This window comes from Nicotiana tomentosiformis, chromosome 7, assembly GCF_000390325.3.
Source record: "Nicotiana tomentosiformis chromosome 7, ASM39032v3, whole genome shotgun sequence".
In the NCBI taxonomy this organism is placed as follows: Eukaryota; Viridiplantae; Streptophyta; class Magnoliopsida; order Solanales; family Solanaceae; genus Nicotiana; species Nicotiana tomentosiformis.
Genome location: NC_090818.1, coordinates 34,416,475 through 34,440,513, shown reverse-complemented (window position 1 = coordinate 34,440,513; position 24,039 = coordinate 34,416,475). Strand labels below are relative to the sequence as shown.

The 24,039-nt window shown below is 37.9% G+C and overlaps 1 protein-coding gene across 2 annotated transcripts in view; it reads left to right on the top strand.

Moving 5' to 3' along the window:
• LOC104097776 (uncharacterized) overlaps positions 1–24,039 on the top strand; it is a 121,538-nt gene that overhangs the window by 4,412 nt on the left and 93,087 nt on the right. The window contains exons 8-22 of one of the 2 annotated variants that reach the window (XM_009604392.4): positions 1,037–1,142; positions 1,585–1,690; positions 1,793–1,903; positions 2,504–2,667; positions 2,745–2,862; positions 3,505–3,729; positions 3,816–4,006; positions 4,229–4,396; positions 4,492–4,597; positions 4,693–4,830; positions 4,960–5,118; positions 5,243–5,449; positions 5,765–5,959; positions 6,077–6,148; positions 6,235–6,529. In XM_009604392.4, coding sequence (XP_009602687.1) covers positions 1,037–1,142; positions 1,585–1,690; positions 1,793–1,903; positions 2,504–2,667; positions 2,745–2,862; positions 3,505–3,729; positions 3,816–4,006; positions 4,229–4,396; positions 4,492–4,597; positions 4,693–4,830; positions 4,960–5,118; positions 5,243–5,449; positions 5,765–5,959; positions 6,077–6,148; positions 6,235–6,393 — 2,225 coding nt within the window. In that variant the 3' untranslated portion in view covers positions 6,394–6,529. Of the gene's footprint in view, positions 1–1,036; positions 1,143–1,584; positions 1,691–1,792; positions 1,904–2,503; positions 2,668–2,744; positions 2,863–3,504; positions 3,730–3,815; positions 4,007–4,228; positions 4,397–4,491; positions 4,598–4,692; positions 4,831–4,959; positions 5,119–5,242; positions 5,450–5,764; positions 5,960–6,076; positions 6,149–6,234; positions 6,530–24,039 lie in introns of those variants that run through there. The other variant, XM_070181437.1, reaches the window with a different exon arrangement.

The window sequence follows — 24,039 nt, the reverse complement described above, 5'->3', positions numbered from 1 at the left end:
AATGAGATGGCCCGAATAGTGTGTAATGGTTCCCACCGATTCATACAACTGATCCAACCTAGTTTGGTATAGGGGCCTAGCTGATTCATTAACTAGTAACGTATTGATGATCTACATTGGTTCTTATGTACGTGTTAGGAATTCATGCACGCTCTGACAATAAGTAGATTTCTGGAACTATCAAAATCAAATAATAACATAGTTGTTTCTTCACTGGTTAAAAATGGAATCAATTCTCTTAAAATTCATTCATTTCTGCTGACATCCGAAGGTTAGTACTTCTTATTGAATGATCTTTTCTCTTCAATTGGCTCATGGAAACAAGTACCAAAAATGCATGTGGAGTTGAAAAAACATTGTCTTTTAAAAGGTTTACAGAATTCTGACACGAACGGCTTGCTTGATTCTCTTAGAATGATTATTCTAGATGATAAAATAGCGACCTGATTGACTTTTTTTTTTCTTTTCTTATTTCCTGATAAAGGCATTGATGGTGATGGTCTTCTCTAGGCGAGACAATATGATGATTGAGGGGTGCTAAATGGGGCCAATATAGACCTAAAATCATATGAAGAACTACCACCTCTCGCAATTAAGGCAGCCTAGTTAATAAAATGGAAGCAATCAAACCATATAGGCGATACCAGCTAGTTGTTACATCTGTATTAGATTGTGTAAGGAGGTTTTCTAACGTGGTTATGGATTTGTGTGAGACTTGGGAACACTCTAGTTTTAAAGAACTCCTAGCTTGTTCTAAAAGACAAAATATATTGGAATGAGATGGCCCGAATAGTGTGTAATGGTTCCCACCGATTCATACAACTGATCCAACCTAGTTTGGTATAGGGGCCTAGCTGATTCATTAACTAGTAACGTATTGATGATCTACATTGGTTCTTATGTACGTGTTAGGAATTCATGCACGCTCTGACAATAAGTAGATTTCTAGAACTATCAAAATCAAATAAAAACCATGTAGAGTTTTAAGATCCTCGTACATAAATAACATAGATGTTTTCCACGATGTTGTCTGCAGAATCCTTGAGATGCTTAGTTCTCCTGAAGAGTTCAATGGAAGATACTAAATTTGAACCAAATTCTGCTGTTATGCTGCAGCCTGGAAGTGGTGATCACCATGACTTGTAAGTTGTTATTTTACTTCATACTGGTTCTATAATGCTTATAATCCAGTTAAATAATCCAGTGAACTGTGTCCTGAATATTGTTAGGAATGAGAAGACTTCCAGTTGTGCGGTTATCTTACAACAATAAGCTTTATGAGATTCACTTCTTTTCGCTGATTAGAATTTGCAAGATGAGGAAAAAGAACATTTGTGTCAAGATTCCAATTGTATGGTCACCTTTATAAGTAGTTAGGAAATATGATGATTATATTTAGATTTTTGTGACACCATGTCCCGATGCTTGCATTCTCATATGTAAGAATAGTCCTGTACTTCAGTTTTATATTTGATATCAAACAGTTGTGTTCAGATGTTAATTTCTCCAGACAAGATACTTTCGTCCGGGAGATATAGCTCCTCAGCGCATACATACAGAGATCTAACACATTTCCGAATACAGTTTCCCAGAGAACCAAGGAGATGCTCTTTTGCTTGAAGTACAGGATATGAAGAGAAGTACTTTGGGTCGAACTTCAATACCGATCTCAGCCGTGACTGACAGTAATGTATGTCTAATCCTGCAATAGGTCATATTGTTATGGCTATTTTATTCAGCTTTGAAATTCTCATTATACTGCCTTCTTACATCAGTTTCGTAATTGTTCCAGAATGATAAGATTCGCTGGTGGCCCATTTATCATGATGATAATGAATGTGTTGGGAAGGTCCAGCTATCAATCAATTGTACATTGACAACTGATGAGACAACACAAGTCAAGGTTTTTAACATGGACACTCCACCATATTTCACTTCTGTCCCGTGGAATATGAATGTTTTTGTCGTAATCTAAGTTAAATATGAGTAGGTAACATCATATATTTTTCAATTGAAGTCAGAAGAGTAACATTTAAATTTGAATCTGCAAAAAGTATGATTTCTAAGCTTATTCATTATCTTTCCCTTAAGCTAGTGGTTGTTAATTCATTTTGGTAAGTGTAACATTCTATCGGCCTCATCGCCTATCTCCGTTCTTGAGATTTATACATATTTTCTAGCTAGCACATAACATTTGACATGCTAAATATGTATCTTTTTCTTTCTCGCTTATAAAAGAAAAGAAGAAAAAACAGCTACAGACTGGAGACTTAACCTTAAGCCATTTAACTCGAGGTCTTTATCCTTTGGCCCTTTCTGACTTGAGGTCTCAGCATTTCTTCTACAAAAGCATTTTTCTTGATTGTAGCTAATAGTATTATTTGTCAATTATTATTAAAATCTACATACTCAAAACTGCTGCTGGTGTATAGTGTCTTAGCTCATTTTATAGGTGCAGGAGTTAATAAAAACTTGTGACGTGTTTGATTCCCATTTATAACAGAGTGGACCTATTGCGGAGACTCTTGCATATGATCTGTTACTGGAGGCTTCCATGCGTGCTCAACAATTCAGTACACGAAGTTTAAGGTCTGAGGGACCTTGGAACTGGTTACTGACAGAATTTTCTGAGTACTATGGGGTCTCAGATACCTATACTAAATTAAGGTACGCTTGTGATATATGCAAATGGTATATCCCTTAATGTCTCTTTTAAGCAAAGCTGACTAAGTAGAGTTCAATAGGTACCTTTCATATGTCATGGATGTTGCCACTCCAACGAAAGATTGTTTGGAGCTCATTCATGAGTTGCTTGTGCCAGTGATGAAGGCAAGGAGCGACAAAAGTTTAACAAGACAAGAGGTATCAAACTCTGAACTCTCAAACCTTCGATGATGGTGTGATTCTGGAGATTTAGACATTTTGCAGAATTATTTCTTAAAATCCAATTCTAATCTAGTTTCCCGTAATTGCTAATCTAGTTTCCCGTAATTGCAAAAATTTTCAAACCTTCTTAAATTAATTGCCGCATCCTTTGTCTTTCAAATATTTTACTCTCTTCTGCCATTTTATTTGACCTGCTTTACATTTTCTTTGAACCCTGAAATTTGGCTCCTCTATGTAGAAGATTTGTTGGATCCTTAAGTATGATTTCTTCAGGATCCCTCCCCGAGTAGTGAGATGTCGTAGATAAATGGTATCATAGAACAATGATGCGACCTTACCCTTCTCAACTGTGATATTAATTTTGTTATTAGTTTCTTCTTTCAGACAGAAAACAATATATTTAAAGAGGAGGTAAAAGCATTTTCAGAAACTCAAGCGAAGGCATATGTTACCATTTACAAGTGGCCTATCTAGTTGATCCTTTACCTTTTACTATTTCAATACTGGCTTATCTTTTTGAATTGTTAAAATCATTGTAACTGGACATGCTAGTTTCAGTAAGCCGGCGAAAAGTTCACCTGAGCAGAGAACGCAAACTTACAATTTTTCTTGTTTCAGAAAAGTTTGCTTCTGGATTGCGAAACAGAAGTTGGAAGTCTCTTGGCCACTGTGTTTGAAAACTACAAGTCCTTGGATGAAAACTGTTCCACAGGTTTAGCAGACATTTCGGCTCCTGTAGCAGAAACTGCAGCACCAGCACTTGCTCCTGCCGTTCAAGTTTACACTCTTCTCCATGACATACTTGCTCAAGATGCTCAGATGACACTTAGAAACTATATACAGGTAAATGAGTAGAGCATTTGGTTGTCTGGTTTTGCTTACACTTGTTGATGTCTCATCATAAGTCTAATGAAAATATGATTTAACAGATAGCAGCAGCAAAGAGGTGCCGAAAACACATGGTTGAAACTGATGAATTCTTGTCAACAAACTTAGACGGCTTTGTCATGGATTCAGTAACAATAACTACTGCTTATTCGAAAATGAAGAACCTTTGCTCCCGCATATCAAATGAAATCCAGGCAGATATTAAGATCCACAATCAACATATACTTCCAAGGTATGTTGCAACTAAAAATAAGATGCATTTGACATCAATCTGTTGGTCCATATCCATGATTGTATTGTCATGCATTTCAATGAAATTCATGTCAAGTTAGGGCTAAAAACGCCAACAATTACCGCTCTAAGTTCTCGTATTATGCTGGCTGTTGCAGTTGTGCAACTTAAACTGCCAACAAAAACTTCAGATTGTCTTACAGTGGGCACATTCATTTTTCAGTTCAATTGACCTTACAAGCATCACGGCTTCAGTTTACAGCACTGAACTGTGTAAGAGGCTCAAGAACTTTCTCGCTGCATGGCCTCCATCAAGTCCTTCTCTACATGTGAATGAACTTTTGATTGCAGCAGCTGATTTTGAGAGGAATCTAGACTCATGGAACATTAGGTTATATTGAACGCAAGTAAATTTGTATCGAAGCAAAGAAATCGTTATGCTTTCTTAGACAAGTTATTTATTATTCCTTTTCTTCCATGATTCAGTCGAGTGCAAGGTGGTGTAGACTCGAGGGGTCTCTTTCATAGTTATATAATGGTATGGATAGAGGATATGCAACTTCACTTACTTGAGCTTTGCAAGGCAGAAAAGGTAACTCAGCTCTTAATCTTCACTTGAAATAACCCCTTTTGTTTTGTTATATTGTGCAAGAGAGGCTTAAAGATTTTCCATATTCTAACTATCAGGTGTTATGGTCTGGTGTTATTACGAACTATTCTACTTCTCCTTTTGCTGAAGAAATGTTTGAGAAAACCAAACAAATGTTAACTGAGTATGAAGTAGTAATCAACCGTTGGCCTCAGTACACCGTCATTTTGGAGAATGTAAGCTCTATTTTCATATCCATGGAAACATATAGACAGATGCTTGATGCTGTTTCATGGCTGTGCAAATGTATAAATAACTGAGAACCCCTTCCATTTGCTGATTAAAGCTTTCTGTTGATATCACAGGCTGTTGCTAATGTAGAAAGAGCAATTATAAAAGCCATAGAGAAACAGTACAATGATATCTTGACCCCACTGAAGGATAGCATTCCAAAGAAGCTCGGCATGCAAGTTCAGAAATTAGCAAGAAGGCAATCAACTACTCTCTATAGCATTCCTAATCAGGTAAGTGCTAGTAATAGATGGACAGGTTATTTAGTGTCATAACAAAGAGATGCATAAGCTGCTAATACACACAAATGCAGAGGAAGCATAACTAACTAAATATGCTGGGGCTTTTTTTGGACAGTTGGGCACTTTCTTGAACACAATCAAGAGAATTCTAGACGTTCTACACTGTCAACTAGAAGACATATTGAAGTCATGGGCATCCTATCTACCAGCGAATGGAGAGAAGAAGTCCACTTTCGGGGAGCAACTGAATGGAGTTACGGTATTGCTGAGGACTAAATACAAAAACTACATGCAAGCAATAATAATCAAGCTTGCTACTAATGTAAGCAACTACTATCTCATATTTAGCTATTTATTGGTGAGAGTAAACCATGTGTGATGTGTTTACTCCATGTGATAAGCAACTACTATCTCATATTTAGCTATTTATTGGTGAGAGTAAACCATGTGTGATGTGTTTACTCCATGTGATAAGCAACTACTATCTCATATTTAGCTATTTATTGGTGAGAGTAAACCATGTGTGATGTGTTTACTCCATGTGATATCTAATGCGTTCACTGTCAATCAATCACGACTATTTATTGGAACATTAATTCATGGAATGAGGTTCACCTTTTTCTCCATGTGATAACAGATGCAAGCAAATCGTTGCACACGTTTGCAAAGGATTTTGGAGGAAACGAAGGAAGCAGATGGGGAGGCTGAAATCCGTGAAAGAATGCAATTGTTGAATTCACAACTCTCAGATTCCATAAGCAACTTGAAAGAAGTTTTTACGAGTGGAATATTTGTTGCAATCTGCCGTGGATTTTGGGACAAAATGGGACAGGTTGGTTTATCTAGTGACCATCTCAAATATGAGCTATTCACTACAACGATTAATTAACCTTTTTTTCTTTTTACCCTTGAGTTAATGGCATTTTGTTATTTTTTCTTATTATGCTAGATCATACTGAAATTTTTAGAAGGAAGAAAAGAGAACCGAGTGTGGTATAGTGGTTCTTACCATGCTCTTGGGGTAAGTGGAGCTAAAATTCAGTATATATAATGTAATATTTATGCAAATATTTCTTGATGACATATTCAGCATGGTTTGATTTACAGATTCTGGATGATATATTTGCTTCCCAAATGCAAAGATTGCAAGGAAATGCTCTACAAGAGAAGGATATTGAGCCCCCTCGTTCAATTGTTGAAGCTCGAGCTATACTCTGTAGAGACACCAGTAACTGTCCAGATTCCTCCAACTACTTGTATTTCTAGGAATACAACTGATTTGGTCTCGTATACTTGTGTTTGTGCTCTACTATTTCTTCCTGTTCATATATTCTTTTGTATGTAAAACATCCAATTCTTTGTAAGTTGTCAATCAATAAAATAAAGCCATCCTCGAACAAAATACTCGTCTCATCAAATTTCAGTTATTTCAAGTCATTAACTCATCTCAGAAGTTTTGGTGTGCAATGCTGGAAAGAAGCAAAATTTTGAGTCAATTGTGGACGCTTCTCTGATGCAGTGACTCCATATGAGAAAGAATCTTTGATTGCCTATACATCTTTTTGTTTTAACAAGTATAAATAGAATCTTTAAGAAACAAGTCAAGTTATATACATCTTTTTGTTTTAACAAGTAAAAATAGAGTGTTTGAAGGATCTAGAAATTTGATTGAATAACTACGATTTAATGCAGAAAATAATTAAACTTTCTTGTCTTGCCATGAGTTTAGACAGGAAAGTATGAGAATGGCAGAATGTCCCCACTAAAAACATAGCTGCGAGAACTAAACTCAAACGTTCCCCAAATAAAAAGCAAGTCGATGTTAGTCCCGCCAATATTGCTGTATTAGTAAATAATAATTCTGCAAAATATAAGTTATCGTAATGAAACGGTAATTAATTCGAGCCCACTGAATCCACACTGTTTCCTTAAGGAATTTAATCCCCTCCTAGTACCCAAGGTAATGGATTATTTCCTCCCAGGATAGAACGAATCACACACTGGTGTAGCGGTACTTCAAACCCCAGTGTTTCAGCGAACACAAAGTTCGGTAGCAAATCACACTTACAGTTGCTTTATTTGAAGTTAAAAACAATGCAGAACGAGGGAGTAGAAACTCAGAAAATCATATGGAAATGCTGAGAGAAAGGAGTGCAATGTATAGCCAAATCTGTTGAGCGATTTCAGTTTGTGTCTTGTGTGTTGTGTGTCTTTCTTCAACAGCTGCTGCACATATATATAACAGCCAGTGTTGAAGAAGAACAATCGTCCACCCTCCATGGTGGAGCAAGCATTAGCTTGTTTGTGGAGCAAGCACAATCATGGTGGGAAGAGCATTAGGCGGCTGCCTTGTGGTCAATACACGGATTGAAAAATATCCGTTACAAATGCGGATAATCTTACGTTAATATTTACTATTAACAAATAAATTTGGTCCAAAAAATTAATCAATCAATCGATCATCTGACCAAATCCAAATCCGAATCCGAATCCGAAGCCGAAGCCGTAGCCGTAGCCGAAGCCGAGCCGAGCGAGCGACGACGACGACGGCGCGAGACTTGCTTTCTTCTTAACTCTTTAAGAGCTACAAGAAGAGCAATTATATATATACCCACCAAAAATCTCTTCCTCTTCCAATATGGGACAATGTCTCATTGTCAAGAGGGGGAAACTTAAAATTTTACTCAAAAATTTCATTTTCCTTCTATTTCCCATTCACCCTCATTTTAAGACTATTTCATCTTAAAAACAAAAACCTCAACAATCCCCCACATGAATGGGGAATGGCTATATCACGGAAGTATGCATGGAAAAACTGTGTGATTTACAAGCAAGGATTAATCGCATCTGGATAAGTAGGTTTCCCTTTGAACTTTCCGTAGTAAACTTATGTCGGATATACTCGGTCAATCGGTAGATTTGATATCTTTGAACCGTCGATCTTTGGTGTATACCTAGACAACCATAAGTCACACAATCAACCCTTAACCGTCTTTGGTTCTCATTGTTGTGTTCGTTTCAGCCATGAACACCGCCTGATTTTATAAGTGCGTAGAGAACTGGCCTTACAAAGTTCTCCTTGAAGCGGCTAACACTTCACACTTACATAGGTGATTCCTAAACGTGTCATCCTGTAGATACACTATTTGATATACCCCGTATCAAATTTAGAAATCATTAAAAAGCCTTAATGCTTTATCCTTGGTACTGAACATTGTCTCATCACGAGAACGGACTAAAATTTTATTTGACAATGTTGAACCGTCATTAATGACTTTGTTTGATCTCCTTGAACCTAGATCTTGGGATCTCCAGTCTTCTAGGTAGAGTTACCGCCACAATGACTTGTTCTCGGCCATAGCCCCATTCCCCTTGATGATTTCTCAACTACCTCTCTAGTTAGGCCTTTTGTAAGTGGATCCGACACATTATCACTTGACTTTACATAGTCAATCGTGATAATTCCTCTAGAGAGTAATTGCCTAACGGTTTTATGTCTTCGTCGTATATGACGAGATTTACCGTTATACATAACGCTCCCAGCCCTTCCAATTGCCGCTTGACTATCACAATGTATGCATATTGGTGCCAACGGTTTGGGCCAAAATGGAATGTCTTCCAAGAAATTCCGGAGCCATTCAGCTTCTTCACCGGCTTTATCTAAGGCTATGAATTCAGCCTCCATTGTAGAGCGGGCAATACATGTTTGTTTGGACGACTTCCAAGATACCGCTCCTCCACCAATAGTGAATACATATCCACTTGTGGACTTAGAATCAGTTGAACCGGTGATCCAATTTGCATCACAGTATCCCTCAATCACCGCAGGGAAATTACTGTAGTGCAATTCAAAGTTTTGGGTATGTTCTAAATATCCCAAAACTCGTTTCATTGCCATCCAATGAGATTGGCCTGGATTGCTCGTATATCGACTCAGTTTACTTATAGCACAAGCTATATCTGGTCGTGTACAATTCATGATATACATTAAGCATCCCAACACACAAGCATAATCTAATTGTGATATGCTTTGGCCTTTATTCTTTGCTAATGAAAGATTCACGTCAATTGGAGTCTTTGCAACTTTAAAGCCCAAGTGCTTGAATTTTTCAAGTACTGTCTTAATATAATGAGATTGTGACAATGCCAGACCTTGAGGAGTCTTATGGATCTTAATTCCCAGAATTAAATCAGCAACTCCCAAGTCTTTCATATCAAACTTGCTATTGAGCATACGCTTAGTAGCATTTATGTTGGCAATGTCATTACTCATTATCAGCATATCATCCACATATAGGCAAACAATGACTATGTGATTTGGAACATTTTTAATGTACACACATTTATCACATTCATTTATCTTAAAACCATTTGACAACATTGTTTGGTCAAATTTCGCATGCCATTGTTTGGGTGCTTGTTTTAGTCCGTAAAGAGACTTAACAAGTCTACATACCTTCTTTTCTTTACCTGGAACCACAAACCCTTCAGGTTGTTCCATGTAAATTTCTTCCTCCAACTCTCCATTTAAGAAGGCCTTCTTAACATCCATTTGATGAATTTCAAGACCATACACTGCAGCTAATGCTACTAACATCCGTATGGACGTAATTCTTGTAACTGGAGAGTATGTATCAAAGTAGTCTAGACCTTCTCGTTGTCTATACCCTTTGACTACGAGTCTTGCCTTGAATTTATCAATAGTGCCATCATCTTTGATTTTTCTCTTAAAAATCCATTTAGAACCCAAAGGTTTATTTCCAGGAGGAAGATCAACCAATTCCCATGTATGGTTGTTTAATATGGATTCTATTTCACTATTGACTGCCTCTTTCCAAAACAATGATTCCGAAGAAGTCATAGCTTCTTTAAATGTTTGAGGATCATTTTCCAATAAGAAAGTTACAAAATCTGGTCCAAATGAAGTAGACGTTCTTTGACGTTTACTACGTTTTGGATTCTCCTGATTACATGTACTTTCTTTTGTTTCTTCCCGAGGTCGTTTAGATCCTTCACCAAACGACTCACATTCTTTTTTATACGGATATATATTTTCAAAAAACTCAGCATTATCTGATTCTATAACCGTATTATTATGAATGTCGGGATTTTCTGATTTATGAACCAGAAATCGATATGCTTTACTATTTGTCGCATATCCTATGAAAACACAATCAATGGTTTTCGGTCCTATCTTTACCCTTTTGGGTTTAGGAACTTGCACTTTTGCCAAACACTCCCACACTTTAAAATAATTCAAGTTGGGCTTCCTTCGTTTCCATTTTTCATATGGAATGGATTGTGTTTTGCTATGGGGCACTCGATTTAATATTCGATTAGCTGTAAGAATGGCTTCCCCCCAAGTTTTGTGGCAATCCAAAACTTATCAACAACGCATTCATCATCTCCTTTAATGTGCGATTCTCTTTCCGCAATCCCATTAGATTAGGGCGTGTAAGGGGCTGTTGTTTGATGAATAATTCCATATTCTAAACATATTTCTTCAAAAGGAGATTCATATTCACCACCCCTATCACTTCTTATCATTTTTACTTTCTTGTTAAGTTGCGTTTCAACTTCATTTTTGTATTGCCTGAATACGTCTATTGCTTCATCTTTACTATTCAGTAAGTAAACATAGCAATATCGAATACAATCGTCAATAAAAGTTATGAAATACTTCTTTCCACCGCGAGATGGTATTGACTTCATGTCACAAATATCTGTGTGAATTAAGTCTAAAGGATTTGAATTCCTTTCAACTGACTTATAAGGATATTTAACATACTTAGATTCCACACATGTTTGACATTTTAATTTTTCGCATTCAAACTTGGGCAGTACTTCCAAGTTAATCATTTTCCGCAAGGTTTTATAATTGACATGACCCAAACGTACATACCATAAATCATTTGACTCAAGTAAGTAAGAAGAAGCTGAAATATTATTATTGTTTTCCACAACCATTACATTCAGATTGAAAAGGCCCTCAGTGAGATAACCTTTTCCTACAAATATTTCATTCTTACTAATGACAACCTTGTTGGACACAAAAATGCACTTAAAACCGTGCTTAACAAGAAGTCCAGTAGAGACTAAATTATTTCTCATTTCGGGAACATGAAGGACATTGTTCAAAGTCATGACCTTGCCAGAAGTCATTTTCAGAAATATCTTCCCATATCCTTCAACTTTTGCTGTTGAAGCATTTCCTATATAAACTGTCTCTCCGGGTCCAGCAGGAGCATAAGTAGCAAAAGCTTCTTCTAACTGCACAAACATGGCGAGTGGCTCCTGAATCAAACCACCACAGTTTAGGATTTCCCACCAAGTTACATTCAGAAAGCATGGCACACAAGTTATCAACATCATCATGGTTTACTACCATGTTTGCTTGACCCCTTTTCTTGTCTTTCTTCGGAGCATGACACTCCGTAGATTTGTGTCCGGTTTTCCCACAGTTGTAGCAGTTTCCACTGAACCACTTCTTGCTTGGGTTGTATTTCGGACCAGAAGCCTTCTTTCTCTTTTTGTTATCTTCAACAATATTTGCTCCCATTATTGTTGAATTTCTACGGCCTCTCCTTTCAGCAGCTTTATTGTCCTCTTCGATTCTCAACCGAACAATGAGATCTTCAAGGGACATTTCCTTTCGTTTGTGTTTCAAATAATTTTTGAAGTCCTTCCACAACGGAGGCAACTTCTTAATCATTGCTGCTACTTGGAATGCTTCGTTGATGACAAGACCTTCAGCAAGTAGATCATGAATAATCACTTGCAATTCCTGGACTTGGGTAATAACAGACTTGCTATCTACCATTTTGTAGTCCAAAAATTTTGCGGCAACGAATTTCTTCATCCCGGCATCTTCAGTTTTATATTTCTTTTCAAGCGCATTCCACAATTCTTTTGACGTCTCCACGCTACTGTATACATTATACAGATTATCATCCAGTCCGCTAAGAATATAATTCTTGCATAAAAAATCAGAATGCTTCCACGCTTCAATCACGAGAAAGCGTTCATTCTCTGGAGTTTTATCTGGCAGATCAGGAACATCTTCCTTGATGAACTTCTGTAGACATAACGTAGTTAAGTAGAAGAACATCTTCTGCTGCCAGCGCTTGAAATCAATCCCGAAAAATTTTCCGGGTTTTTCTGCCGGTGCCAACGCCGGTGTTCGGCTTGTCGATGCGTTGGCAGTCACCATCGGAATAGCTTGGTTTTCGCTTTCAGTCGTCATTTTTTCTGTTAAAAAAAATGACACAAACAAACGTTTAATACACGTTTTCAAACAGGAGTAAAAACCACGTAGATTTTAATCTCCAACAAATCGCCACAAAGGCTTTACTCTCCAAAACGGGAGTACACAAAACCACAAAGGTTTTAGTTTGCAGAATAATAAGAATAACACAAATACAGAAATAAATATTAAATTCCTTAAGATTGTTAGTCCCGCCAATATTGCTGTATTTGTAAATAATAATTCTGCAAAATATAAGTTATCGTAATGAAACAGTAATTAATTCGAGCCCACTGAATTCACAGTGTTTCCTTAAGGAATTTAATCCCCTCCTAGTACCCAAGGTAATGGATTATTTCCTCCCAGGATAGAACGAATCACACACTGGTGTAGCGGTACTTCAAACCCCAGTGTTTCAGCGAACACAAAGTTCGGTAGCAAATCACACTTACAGTTGCTTTGTTTGAAGTTAAAAACAATGCAGAACGGGGGAGTAGAAACTCAGAAAATCGTATGGAAATGCTGAGAGGAAGGAGTGCAATGTATAGCCAAATCTGTTGAGCGATTTCAGTTTGTGTCTTATGTGTTGTGTGTCTTTCTTCAACAGTTGCTGCACATATATATAGCAGCCAGTGTTGAAGAAGAACAATCGTCCACCCTCCATGGTGGAGCAAGCATTAGCTTGTTTGTGGAGCAAGCACAATCATGGTGGGAAGAGCATTAGGCGGCTGCCTTGTAGTCAATACACGGATTGGAAAATATCCGTTACAAATGCGGATAATCTTACGTTAATATTTACTATTAACAAATAAATTTGGTCCAAAAAATTAATCAATCAATCGATCATCTGACCAAATCCAAATCCGAATCCGAATCCGAAGCCGAAGCCGAAGCCGTAGCCGTAGCCGAAGCCGAGTCGAGCGAGCGACGACGACGACGGCGCGAGACTTGCTTTCTTCTTAACTCTTTAAGAGCTACAAGAAGAGCAATTATATATATACCCACCAAAAATCTCTTCCTCTTCCAATATGGGACAATGTCTCATTGTCAAGAGGGGGAAACTTAAAATTTTACTCAAAAATTTCATTTTCCTTCTATTTCCCATTCACCCTCATTTTAAGACTATTTCATCTTAAAAACAAAAACCTCAACAATCCCCCACATGAATGGGGAATGGCTATATCACGGAAGTATGCATGGAAAAACTGTGTGATTTACAAGCAAGGATTAATCGCATCTGGATAAGTAGGTTTCCCTTTGAACTTTCCGTAGTAAACTTATGTCGGATATACTCGGTCAATCGGTAGATTTGATATCTTTGAACCGTCGATCTTTGGTGTATACCTAGACAACCATAAGTCACACAATCAACCCTTAACCGTCTTTGGTTCTCATTGTTGTGTTCGTTTCAGCCATGAACACCGCCTGGTTTCATAAGTGCGTAGAGAACTGGCCTTACAAAGTTCTCCTTGAAGCGGCTAACACTTCACACTTACATAGGTGATTCCTAAACGTGTCATCCTGTAGATACACTATTTGATATACCCCGTATCAAATTTAGAAATCATTAAAAAGCCTTAATGCTTTATCCTTGGTACTGAACATTGTCTCATCACGAGAACGGACTAAAATTTTATTTGACAATGTTGAACCGTCATTAATGACTTTGTTTGATCTCCTTGAACCTAGATCTTGGGATCTCCAGTCTTCTAGGTAGAGTTACCGCCACAATGACTTATTCTCGGCCATAGCCCCATTCCCCTTGACGATTTCTCAACTACCTCTCTAGTTAGGCCTTTTGTAAGTGGATCCGACACATTATCACTTGACTTTACATAGTCAATCGTGATAATTCCTCTAGAGAGTAATTGCCTAATGATTTTATGTCTTCGTCGTATATGACGAGATTTACCGTTATACATAACGCTCCCAGCCCTTCCAATTGGCGCTTGACTATCACAATGTATGCATATTGGTGCCAACGGTTTGGGCCAAAATGGAATGTCTTCCAAGAAATTCCGGAGCCATTCAGCTTCTTCACCGGCTTTATCTAAGGCTATGAATTCAGCCTCCATTGTAGAGCGGGCAATACATGTTTGTTTGGACGACTTCCAAGATACCGCTCCTCCACCAATAGTGAATACATATCCACTTGTGGACTTAGAATCAGTTGAACCGGTGATCCAATTTGCATCACAGTATCCCTCAATCACCGCAGGGAAATTACTGTAGTGCAATTCAAAGTTCTGGGTATGTTCTAAATATCCCAAAACTCGTTTCATTGCCATCCAATGAGATTGGCCTGGATTGCTCGTATATCGACTCAGTTTACTTATAGCACAAGCTATATCTGGTCGTGTACAATTCATGATATACATTAAGCATCCCAACACACGAGCATAATCCAATTGTGATATGCTTTGGCCTTTATTCTTTGCTAATGCAAGATTCACGTCAATTGGAGTCTTTGCAACTTTAAAGCCCAAGTGCTTGAATTTTTCAAGTACTGTCTTAATATAATGAGATTGTGACAATGCCAGACCTTGAGGAGTCTTATGGATCTTAATTCCCAGAATTAAATCAGCAACTCCCAAGTCTTTCATATCAAACTTGCTATTGAGCATACGCTTAGTAGCATTTATGTTGGCAATGTCATTACTCATTATCAGCATATCATCCACATATAGGCAAACAATGACTATGTGATTTGGAACATTTTTAATGTACACACATTTATCACATTCATTTATCTTAAAACCATTTTACAATATTGTTTGGTCAAATTTCGCATGCCATTGTTTGGGTGCTTGTTTTAGTCCGTAAAGAGACTTAACAAGTCTACATACCTTCTTTTCTTTACCTGGAACCACAAACCCTTCAGGTTGTTCCATGTAAATTTCTTCCTCCAACTCTCCATTTAAGAAGGCCTTCTTAACATCCATTTGATGAATTTCAAGACCATACACTGCAGCTAATGCTACTAACATCCGTATGGACGTAATTCTTGTAACTGGAGAGTATGTATCAAAGTAGTCTAGACCTTCTCGTTGTCTATACCCTTTGACTACGAGTCTTGCCTTGAATTTATCAATAGTGCCATCATCTTTGATTTTTCTCTTAAAAATCCATTTAGAACCCAAAGGTTTATTTCCAGGAGGAAGATCAACCAATTCCCATGTATGGTTGTTTAATATGGATTCTATTTCACTATTGACTGCCTCTTTTCAAAACAATGATTCCGAAGAAGTCATAGCTTCTTTAAATGTTTGAGGATCATTTTCCAATAAGAAAGTTACTAAATCTAGTCCAAATGAAGTAGACGTTCTTTGACGTTTACTACGTCTTGGATTCTCCTGATTACATGTACTTTCTTTTGTTTCTTCCCGAGGTCATTTAGATCCTTCACCAAACGACTCATATTCTTTTTTATACGGATATATATTTTCAAAAAACTCAGCATTATCTGATTCTATAACCGTATTATTATAAATGTCGGAATTTTCTGATTTATGAACCAGAAATCGATATGCTTTACTATTTGTCGCATATCCTATGAAAACACAATCAATGGTTTTCGGTCCTATCTTTACCCTTTTGGGTTTAGGAACTTGCACTTTTGCCAAACACCCCCATACTTTAAAATAATTCAAGTTGGGCTTCCTTCCTTTCTATTTTTCATATGGAATGGATTGTGTTTTGCTATGGGGCACTCGATTTAATATTCGATTAACCGTAAGAATGGCTTCCCCTCACAAGTTTTGTGGCAATCCAGAACTTATCAACAACGCATTTATTCTCTGGAGTTTTATCTGGCAGATCAAGAACATCTTCCTTGATGAACTTCTGTAGACATAACGTAGTTAAGTAGAAGAATATCTTCTGCTGCCAGCGCTTGAAATCAATCCCGAAAAATTTTTCAGGTTTTTCTGCCGGTGCCAACGCCGGTGTTCGGCTTGTCGATGCGTTGGCAGTCACCATCGGAACAACTTGGTTTTTGCTTTCAGTCGTCATTTTTTTTGTTAAAAAAAATGACACAAACAAACGTTTAATACACGTTTTCAAATAGGAGTAAAAATCACGTAGATTTTAATCTCCAATAAATCGCCACAAAGGCTTTACTCTCCAAAACGGGAGTACACAAAACCACAAAGGTTTTAGTTTGCAGAATAATAAGAATAACACAAATACAGAAATAAATATTAAATTTCTTAAGATTGTTAGTCCCGCCAATATTGCTGTATTTGTAAATAATAATTCTGCAAAATATAAGTTATCGTAATAAAACAGTAATTAATTCGAGCCCACTGAATTCACAGTGTTTCCTTAAGGAATTTAATCCCCCCTAGTACCCAAGGTAATGGATTATTTTCTCCTAGGATAGAACGAATCACACACTGGTGTAGCAGTACTTCAAACCCCAGTGTTTCAGCGAACACAAAGTTCGGTAGCAAATCACACTTACAGTTGCTTTGTTTGAAGTTAAAAACAATGCAGAACGAGGGAGTAGAAACTCAGAAAATCGTATGGAAATGCTGAGAGGAAGGAGTGCAATGTATAGCCAAATCTGTTGAGCGATTTCAGTTTGTGTCTTGTGTGTTGTGTGTCTTTCTTCAATAGCTGCTGCACATATATATAGCAGCCAGTGTTGAAGAAGAACAATCGTCCACCCTCCATGGTGGAGCAAGCATTAGCTTGTTTGTGGAGCAAGCACAATCATGGTGGGAAGAGCATTAGGCGGCTGCCTTGTGGTCAATACACGGATTGAAAAATATCCGTTACAAATGCGGATAATCTTACGTTAATATTTACTATTAACAAATAAATTTGGTCCAAAAAAATCATTTGACCAAATCCGAATCCGAAGCCGAAGCCGAGCGACGACGACGGCGACGGCGCGAGGCTTGCTTTCTTCTTAACTCTTTAAGAGTTACAAGAAGAGCAATTATATATATACCCACCAAAAATCTCTTCCTCTTTCAATATGGGACAATGTCTCATTGTCAAGAGGAGAAAACTTATAATTTTACTCAAAAATTTCATTTTCCTTCCATTTCCCATTCACCCTCATTTTAAGACTATTTCATCTTAAAAACAAAAACCTCAACAGTCGATACACAGAAAGTAATGTGCAATTCATAGCCATTTAATGACAGAAGACACAAACACAACAATTAAGTGAAAGATAAGCAAGTGAATCGAGTAAATAGTAGTTTTATCCCCCCTCCCCCCTATATATATATACGTCTTCCCTTGAGATGTTTAACATCCAGCTCGACCTCCACCTCCACCCGCAGCGCTAGCAGAATATACGATGCCGGCGGTGTTCAAAGCAGCAGCTGTAGCACCATGAGTTTCAGCGTTATGAGCAGTGTGAGACTTGTGCTTGTCCTCACCGGACTCTCCACAATTGAAGATGACTATAGACATTACTGCTAGAGACGCAACAATCATGCCATACATCACCCGAAGCCTGTAACCACCATCAACAACGTTGTATTGAACCACCATATTTTATTATTTACTTTTGCTTCTCTTCACTCTTGAGAATTATAAGCAAATCAAGAGCCGTAGGATAACATGTAAATATAGTTGAATTACATGGGGTCATTTCCGTTGGTTGTAAAACATGATCTTGTTAAGAAATTTAGCTTAAAGTAATAATATCAAGAAAATAGACAAGAATGTAGGGAGCAAGAGATGACGGATTCTTATTTCTTCCATGTATTCAAGTGTGTACAATGTGATATCCAAACCCTCTATTTATAGGATGATATTTAGGTAATTATACAAAGGGATTCCATGAACATGGTATTAACTATTGAGATAATGAGGGAAGATCATAGAGGAAGTTATGGAGGTGTGAGACTTTACAATCATAATGGTAAGAAAATAGTGGGAGGTTAATGTACAAGAGTAGTGGTAGTAACTTCTTTAGGAGTTATAGACATCCACTACATAATATAATATTTCATAACACTCCCCCATATATGTCTATAGATAATGTGCCTCGTTAAAACCTTACTAAGAAAAAAATCTTAGTAAAGGAAAAAGAGTACACATATATGTAATACGCATTGATTGTTGCCTCTTTAAAAACCTTGCTAGGAAAACCCATTGGGATAAAACCTCAGCTAAGAAAAAAAGAGTACAGCTCGTATCTTACCCCCCGATGAAAACATCACTTTACTTTTCGAAAATGACTCATTCTAATCCCGTATACCAGCTTCTCAAATGTTGAGGTCGGTAATGATTCATTGAATAGATCCACCAAATTATCAATCAAATAAATTTGTTGACCATCTGTATCATCAATCTGTCGAAGATCATGTTTGAATTTTTTTTTGGTGAAATATGCTTTATTTTGTCGCTTTCAATGTATCCTTCTTCCAATTGAGATAAGCAAGCATCATTGTGTTCAATATTATTGAAATCTTCTTTGTCAAAGAAAAATCACACATTCATTGTGTGTTGAGGTACTTGCTTTATTAGTTGCTAGTATCTTGGCATGACTTGAATAAATATTAATAATTGACTGTCTTGTCGAATATCATAATATAGTAGTACCCTCATGTGCAAATAGATTGTTAGAAGAACGAACTTCAAGAAATGCCTATATTTGCAAAACCAGTAAAATCTTGACAATATTTGTTAGAATAAACAAATCTCTATCAAGGATTCCTTTTGCAATATAACATTAATCGTATTTCAGTATCTCCACATATGAGTAAAACTATATTTTGCAAGCATATTGTTATACTCATGGTTCTAGCAAGATACATTAGTGCACCAATTGCACTAGATACAAAAATAAATCATGTACGCCATGATTGGTGTAATCCACATAAGGATTTACCGAAGCTTTATTTAATATATTTTTTGAAAACCTTAATATGTTTCAGAACAGTTTAAATCCTTCAATGATTTTTATATAAGCATATGAAAATTTTTAGGTATTGCCAGACTAAAATCTGAAAGCAATTGTATCCACCATAAGAGAACATGTTTTCATATAATCAATGCCAGGACATTTACAAAATATCTTGTGTCACCCCACTGGCTTTATACTTTTAGGTGTTGGGACTATCAGTCCAAAACTTCACGTTTTTCAAGTGAAGTCAATCTTGATTGTATATTTTTCATTGACCAATCATTTATTTATCAATATTCTATGACAGATTTGAGCTCAAGATCCTCGTCAATATTAATAAAATTGAGCGCTATATTATACCAACAATATCATCGACGATCTTGTCACGACCCAAAATCCTATCCTATCGTGATGACGCCATCGTGGTACTAGGCAAGCCGGCAATCTCAATAAACTATAATTTCCTTTAAGTTTGAAAACATAATGTGTAAATTTAATAGAAAACCCCCACACATACTGATATAAAATACACATCCAAAATCCGGTGTCACTGAGTACATGAGCATCTAGATGATAACATAGTCTGACTGATAAAACACTGTCTAGAAAATATAGAATAGTAGAATCAACTGAAAGGAAAGAGAGACAAGGTTTGCGAAACACCGGCGGCTACCTTGGAATCTCCGAAAAATCAATTGTGCGAAGAAATCAACACCCAATGTATCCGAAAACACCTGGATCTGCACGCGAAGTACAGGGTATAGTATGAGTATAACCAACTCAGCAAGTAATAATACTAAATAAAGAATTAAAAGTAGTCACGAGCTTCACTACTAAGTACAATTACAGTAATTTCTAACATAAGAAGGTAGGAATGCTTTCTAGTTAAACATTTAAGGCCAAAATAGAAATTTCATGTCAAGTTCAATTGAAACATAGATAATATATCTCAAACATTTCTAAAACAGTGATATATGACAATTGTAGTACAACAATAATGAAATCAATGCATCCTCTCAGAGCAACAGTCACTCAGTCCTTCCACTCGCTCAACACTCGGCACTCGCACTCAGTAGGTACCTATGCTCACTGGGGTGTGTACAGACTCCGGAGGGGCTTCTTCAGCCTAAGTGCTATAATCCGCATGGACAACTCGCGTGCTGCACGGACAACTCGCGTGCTGCACGGACAACTCATGTGCTAGTATAATATCTGGATTTGCACGGACAACTCACATGTTGCACGGACAACTCACGTGCCATAGTATAAATATCTCGATCCACACGGATAACTCACGTGCCATAGTATATATCTGGATCTGTATGGACAACTCACGTGCTGCACGGTCAACTTACGTGCCATAGTATAAATATCTCACAATCAGGCCCTCGGCCTCACTCAGTTCAGTAATCATGAAAATCAGCCCAAACAGAAATGATGCAATGTATCAACAAGGAACAATAGAGACTGAGATATGATATATAAATAAATTATGACTGAGTACAAAATAATAATTTAGCAGATAATTCAATATGTACACGACCTCTGTGGGTCTCTACAGTGTCAACACATGGTTTAAACATGATTTTTAGTTCGATTTCTCTAATACGTGGAAAAATGTACTGATAACAATAGATTATTCAACTACGCAAATCCATGGAATTGATCAAGTCATAATTCCTACGGTGCACGCCCACACGCCCGTCACCTAGCATGTGCGTCACCTCAAAACCAATCACATATCACAGAATCCAGGGTTTCATACCCTCAGGACCAAATTTAGATTACTTACCTCAAACCATGTAATTCTTTATTCTTCTATGCCTTTGCCTCGCGAATCGGCCTCCAAATGATTCGAATCTAGTCACAAATAATTCAATTCAGTCAATACAAATTATAGGAATTAATTCCATATGAAAATACTAATTTTCCAACAAAATCTGAAATTGCACTCAAAAATCGTTCGTGGGCCCCATGTCTTGGAACTTGAAAAACATTACAAAATATGAATGCTCATTCAACCACGAGTCCAACCATACCAAAATTATAAAATTCCGACATCGACTCGACCCCCAAATCGTAAATTCTTATTTTGAAATCCCTAGGTTTTCCCATGACCTCAACCAAATACACCAACATGTAATCTAGTCGAAATACTTAGGTTTTCCCATGACCTCAACCAAACTCTAATTTTACTACAAAAATACGTAATCTAGTCTAAATACTCAATGATAATCCAATATTATTGACTAACAATGATTATAAGTGACTTAACCGACTTAACTTAAGTTTTCCTGTGAATTCTCTCTGAAAAATCGCCTCAACCCGTGTTTGGAATGTCTAGAAATGAGAAAATCTCGGACCCCTTTATTTTTATACACTGCCCAGAGGTTCCGCACCTGCGAAATTTTAACCGCTTCTGCGCAACCACTTTTGCAATTTTTTCTCCCGCTTCTGGGCCATTCTCGCTTCTGCGGACAAGAGTCCGCTTCTGCGGTCCAATGCACTCCTAGCCTAGGCCGCATCTGCGACCAGGTTGTTGCTTCTGCGGTTGCGCTTTTGCGACATTTCATCCGCGTCTGCAGACCACATGCTTCTGCGATTCCAGGCTCGCTTCTGCGAGCTCGCACTTGCGATCCAATTTCCGTAGGTGCGATTGCATCAGATGGCAGAAGGTTTCTAATTTTGTTCTAAGTCCGAATTTGATCCGTTCACCATACGAAACTCACCCGAGACCCTCGGGACTTCAATCAAATACTCCAACAAGTCCTAAAACATCATACGAACTTAGTCAAAATCTCAAATCACATCAAACAATGCCAAAACCGCGAATCATACCCCAATTCAAGCTTAACGAAACTAAGAAATTCCAACTTCTACATTCGATGCCGAAACCTATCGAATCAAGTCCGATTGACCTCAAATTTTGCACACAAGTCATAAATGACATAACAGACCTATGACAATTTTCAGAACTAGATTCTGACCCCGATATCAAAAAGTCAACTCCCCGATCAAACTTCTAAACTTAAACTTCCTATTTTCGCTATTTCAGGCCTAATTTAGCTACATGCTTTCAAATAATTTTCCGGACACGCGCCTAAATCTAAAATCACCATATAGAGCTATTGGAATCATCAAAACTCTATTCCGGGGTCGTTTACACATAAGTCAACCTCCGGTCAACTATTTCAACTTAAACTTTAAACATTGAAACTAAGTGTTCCAATTCATTCCAAAACCTCCCCGGACCCGAACCAATTACCCCGGCAAGTCACATAACAAATGTAAGGCACAAATTGAGCAGTAAATGGGAGAACAGGGTTGTAGTACTCAAAACGACCGATCGGGTCGTTACTTTCTCCTCCTCTTAAACAAACGTTCGTCCTCGAACGGGTTAGAATCATACCTGGAGTCCCAAATAGGTGTGGATATTTGCTCTATTCTCCCGCTCAATCTCCCAGTTAGCTTCTCCGAATGGCTGGCCTCTGCACTGCACTTTCACTGAAGCTATGTTCTTTGATCTCAATTTTCGAACTTGTCGGTCTAAAATGGCCATCGGCTCCACATCATAAGTAAAATTACCATCCAACTACACTGTGCTGAAATCCAAAACATGAGACGGATCCCCGACATACTTTCGAAGCATAGATACATGAATCACTAGATGAACACTCGATAGACTAGGCGACAATGCAAGTTCATAAGCAACATATCCAATCTTCTTAAGTATTTCAAAAGGCCCAATATACCTAAGGCTCAACTTGCCCTTCTTCCCGAACCTCAACACACCCTTCATGGGTGAAATCGTGAGCAGAACCTTCTCCCAAACCATGTAAGCAACATCACGAACCTTCCTGTCGACATAACTCTTCTGTCTAGATTGTGCAGTGCGAAGCCGCTCCTGAATCAATTTAACCTTCTCCAAAGAATCCTGAACTAAGTCAGTACCAAATAGCCTAGCTTCATCCGGCTCAAACCAACCCACCGGAGACCGACACCGTCTACCATATAAAGCCACATACAGAGCCATCTGAATGCTCGATTGGTAGCTGTTATTGTAAGCAAACTCCGCGAGTGGCAGAAACGGATCCCAAGAAACCCAAAACCAATGACACAAGCACGTAGTATATCCTCCAATATCTGAATAGTGCGCTCGGACTGTCCGTCCATCTGAGGGTGAAATATTGTACTCAACTGAACCTGTGTACCTAATTCTCGCTGCACTGCTCTCCAAAACTGTGATGTAAACTGCGTGTCCCGATCCGAAATGATGGACACTGGAACACCGTGTAAGCGAACAATCTTGTGGATATAAATCTCAGCCAACCGCTCCGAGGAATAAGTAGTACCAACTGGAATAAAATGTGCGGATTTGGTCAACCGATCTACAATCACCCAAACAATATCAAACTTTCTCAATGTCCATGGGAGCCCAACTACGAAGTCCATGGTAATACGCTCCAACTTCCACTCTGGAATATCAAGTCTCTGAAGCAATCCGCCTGGTCTCTGATGCTCGTATTTCACCTGTTGACAATTTAAAAACCTAGCTACAAACCCAATTATATCTTTCTTCATTCGCCTCCACCAATAGTGCTGCCTCAAATCCTGATACATCTTCGCGGCACCTGGATGAATGGAGTACCGCGAACTGTGAGCCTCCTGGAGAATCAACTCACGTAAACTATCTACATTAGGCACACATAGCCTGCCCTGCATCCGTAATACACTGTTATCCCCAATAGTGACCCATTGGCATCACCGTGCTGAACCGTGTCCTTAAGGACAAGCAGATGGG